This window comes from Microtus ochrogaster, chromosome 21, assembly GCF_000317375.1.
Source record: "Microtus ochrogaster isolate Prairie Vole_2 chromosome 21, MicOch1.0, whole genome shotgun sequence".
Classification (NCBI taxonomy): Eukaryota; Metazoa; Chordata; class Mammalia; order Rodentia; family Cricetidae; genus Microtus; species Microtus ochrogaster.
Genome location: NC_022022.1, coordinates 26,167,161 through 26,171,194, shown reverse-complemented (window position 1 = coordinate 26,171,194; position 4,034 = coordinate 26,167,161). Strand labels below are relative to the sequence as shown.

The 4,034-nt window shown below is 43.2% G+C and overlaps 1 protein-coding gene across 1 annotated transcript in view; it reads right to left on the bottom strand.

Moving 5' to 3' along the window:
• Nucleotides 1-4,034, bottom strand: part of Etnppl (ethanolamine-phosphate phospho-lyase) — a 20,862-nt gene that overhangs the window by 4,913 nt on the left and 11,915 nt on the right. Inside the window, exons 7-9 of the mRNA XM_005357282.1 lie at nt 2,473-2,555; nt 1,739-1,964; nt 477-631 (exon numbers count right to left, since the gene is read on the bottom strand). Coding sequence (XP_005357339.1) covers nt 477-631; nt 1,739-1,964; nt 2,473-2,555 — 464 coding nt within the window. The remainder of the gene's footprint in view (nt 1-476; nt 632-1,738; nt 1,965-2,472; nt 2,556-4,034) is intronic.

The window sequence follows — 4,034 nt, the reverse complement described above, 5'->3', positions numbered from 1 at the left end:
AGAGACACTAGCAGTTTCTTTTTTTAAAATATTTATTTATTAAGTATACAATATTCTGTCTGCATATATGCCCGCAGGCCAGAAGAGGGCACCAGATCTCATTACAGATGGTTGTGAGCCACCATGTGGTTGCTGGGAATTGAACTCAGGACCTTTGGAAGAGCAGCCCGCAGTCCAGAAGAGGGCACCAGACCTCATTACAGATGGTTGTGAGCCACCATGTGGTTGCTGGGAATTGAACTCAGGACCTTTGGAAAATGCTCTTAACTGCTGAGCAATCTCTCCAGCCCCCCAAAGCCTGCAAATTTAAGGAAAGATATGTACCCCCATGTTGCCAGGGTGGTCCCTGAGTCCTGGATTAAAACCAACCCTTGCTCTCTCTGTTTCTTGGTGTTTTAGAAACTTGAGTTCAAGCTTTCAAGTTTACAAGATTGTTATGGAGAAACAAATGCATACATGATGGTCGGTCAACCCACCTGATATCCCCTATCAAAGGGTGCTTAGCTTTCTGTGCCTCCAGTAGCTCCATGAGGTAATTTCCCACTCGGACAGCATTTCCCTGAAGGTTTTCTTTCTCAATTACGTCCAGCACAGCCAACCCAACAGCACAAGACACTGGATTTCCTCCATACTACAGACGAAGATGAGAAAACAGCAATGGAATTAGTGGTATTTCTTCATTCATGAGAAATTTGGCATTTAACGTATGTCTGAAAAACAAAACCTATTTTAATGCCTTCAGCAGTCCCCACAAAAGTATATATTATTAAAGATAAGAATGCTTATGTAAATGCCATATATATAAATTTTTAAAATATATTTTATTTTGTAATAGTAACCTATCAGACTTAGAAGACAGAATGATTTTGCTCATTGGAACGGAGTGAAAATTCACTCCTGGAAAATTCTCCAGGATATGTATCTAGTGTGAGGGATAATAAGGGGTTTATTGGTTCATCCAAACAACAGAAAATATTAGATTGTGAATTAAAGATTCCGAAGTGTGGTTCAGTAATGGAAATCAGTGTTTGTGTCCTTAAAGAGCTGAGAGAAAACAGCTAAGCAATATTTTCTCTGAAAAACAAACTGTGCTTGCACCCTTGCTTTTGCTGCTGTGCACACAACAGTGACTCTTCCAACCTAAAGCATTTACTTGGGAGGATAAAGCCAAAGACAGCTTTCCAAGGGTCAACACGGAGTCTCTCTTATGAGAGTTGACAGATATTCACGGTACCAAATCATCTAAAGCTTTCAAAGTGTTTAAGGAATTTCAACACAACACAAAATAAGGAAGATCACATCATCTGTTAATGAAACAACTCCCAAAGATTAGCAGGAAATCTATCCTGACAAAATCTAACAAGAATGTTATCAGAGGAGGAGAAGCACAAGGAAACAGTTCAAAGGGAATCCAGGCTGGTGTGATTGAAGTTTGAGTATTAGAATGATATGCTGGTAATTTTTTTAAAGATTTATTTATTATGTATACAGTGTTCTGCCTGTATGTCTGCCTGCAGGCCAGAAGAAGGCACCAGATATCATTACAAATGGTTATAAGCTGCCATGTAGGTGCTGGGAATTGAACTCAGGACCTCTGGAAGAGAAGCCAGTGCTCCTACCTCTGAGCCATCTCTCCAGTCCAGAATGGTATGCTGGTTAATTGGAGCCCTTTTCTTTATTATCTAAGAATATGCATTAATTTCCCCTCTTAGAATTAAAGCTGCGAACCCAAACTTACTGTATTGAAATACTCTACACCAGTGCTGCTGAAGGTTTCTGCAATTTCTTTGGTTGTCACCACACAGGCCATGGGGTGACCGTTGCCCATAGGCTTCCCCATGGTGACGATGTCTGGAATGAAGTCTTCGCCGTGCATTTGGAAGCTCCAGAAATGCCTCCCAGCTCTACCAAAGCCTACTTGAACTTCATCAGCGATAAACACACCCCCTGCCCTGCGAACATGTCTGAAAAGCAAAGAGATATGCGGATGAGTGCCCCCAACACTACCCAAAAAAGACGATTGAAAGCAGAGACGTATTAACCCAAAGCCTCCATCTGAGGACTCAAAACCATGTAGCAACATTACAGGCTAATCGCAATTTCTAGATTAGATTTACCCCATATGGGATGTATGCTACTTAAAGTAAGCTGTATTGCAACATTCCACTTGGGGAGAGAGTTGGACAAGTGGCTCTATCCAGGGCTATTCTTCATGTCTACTAATTGACAAGGCGTAGCTATGGGCCAACGAGACAGGATGCCCAGCAGGAGCTGGGGTATAGTTCTGCAGGCTGGACTATGTTAAACCCTGTATCTGCTGATCTTGGTTAAGATCAGGGACATCCTAGAGTCCCAAGGCAGCAGGCAGACAGCAGCAGTTTTTTTTTTAAATCAGCTAATCTGGAAGTATGACCTTGTAGACTTGCCACAGTACCCTCAGTTTGACCAAGGATGCCCAAGTCAAGTACATACTCAGCCACTTTCTGGAAGTAGCCTGCTGGAGGAATAATTTGTCCACCGCAACTCTGCATGGATTCAGCAATAAAGGCGGCAATCTATACAAAAGAAGATGGGGTCACAATCTTTACAAGATACCTACCCCCTAAAAAGTTTCCTATATGACAGGTTTTTATTTTTAAAGATTTATTTTTATTGATGTGTACGTGGGTGTTCTGCATGCCTGTTTTCTGTTCTATGTACATGCAGTACCCAAAGAGGCCAGAAGAGGGCACTGGATCCTCTGCAACTGAAGTTACAGAGCGTTCTTACTCTGCTCTGTAGGTGTGGGAACCAAACCTGGGACTTGAAAGAACATGCACTCTTAATGGCTAAGCAATCTCTACAGCCTCAAGAGCACACCATGGTAAAGAAGATTTATCTTTAACTTTATGCGTGTGTGTGTACATGTGTGCAGGTGTCGGAAGGCATGAAGCCTTCCCGTCTCCCCCGCCCCCTCGAGATGGAGCTGTGAATAGCTGTGACTTTGGTGCTGGGAACCAAACCCGGGTCCTCTGCAAGACCAGTGTGTGTTCTTGACGGCTGAGCCATCTTTCCAGCCCTTTGAGTAGGTTTAAAATGGCTAGAAACAGACCTGTGGTGCGTGCTACACAGTCTGCTAATTAAAAACAAAAGCTGCCTGTGGCCGTGACCTAAATAAAGTCCTGCCCCCTGGAAAAATGAAAACCGCAGGAGGAGAGCTTAATTAAGGGTCAATCTCTTTTGTCAGGCTGTGCCGAGTAAAAGTACTGTTTTGATGTCTATGACATGAACCTTTGCAAACTGATCGAGGTTCAGAAGGTGCCTTGGTGCCCGTTCCCTAGTTAGTAAAATAGGACTGTTTGAGGCTAGAGTCTGCACCAGGGGAGCTGGCACACAGCCTGGGGCTCCACACAGCACTAGTTCTAGATTTGAACCAGGCTTTCCTCAAAAGTTAGGCATCTCAACAGAAACTACAGGGGAAGCATGTCAGAAGGAGAAGTTCGAAGTGGCAATCACTGACGGAAGAAGAGAAAGCTCAAAAAGGCACGAGAAAAGAAATGTAGAGAACCAAGTCTGCCCCTAGACTCCTACCAGAACCGGGGTAAACTCTTTACTTCAGAGTTATTTAGTGTCTTAGCTCTAAAATGAGGCTGCCAGAGTCTAGAAATTTCTGTTCCAACCTTCCATGATATCACAAGCACAGCCAACATTTAGAAGTGTATGCCCCATATTTATTTTTGCATAGCTTTCAGCATTGGTAACACAGTGCCATCAGGTCCCAAACTGTGTAGCACTGATATTGGTAAAAAACTAAACAAAACTAAAACAACAAAAACCAAAAATCATCTAGACCCTCCATTAGCAGCAGACTCCATATCATTTTGCTGAGGTAAAAAAAAAAAATGTTTTTGAAAGCATCAAAACTGCAGGGAGGAGACTCAGAAGCTTCTATGGAAGGTAGAGATTTAGGCTCATTTGCACCAAGATGTCATAAAGGACATGAAAGCAAGGCAGGGGTGAGGGTGGCAGTGTGGAGGTGCGGGGGGGGGGGGGGG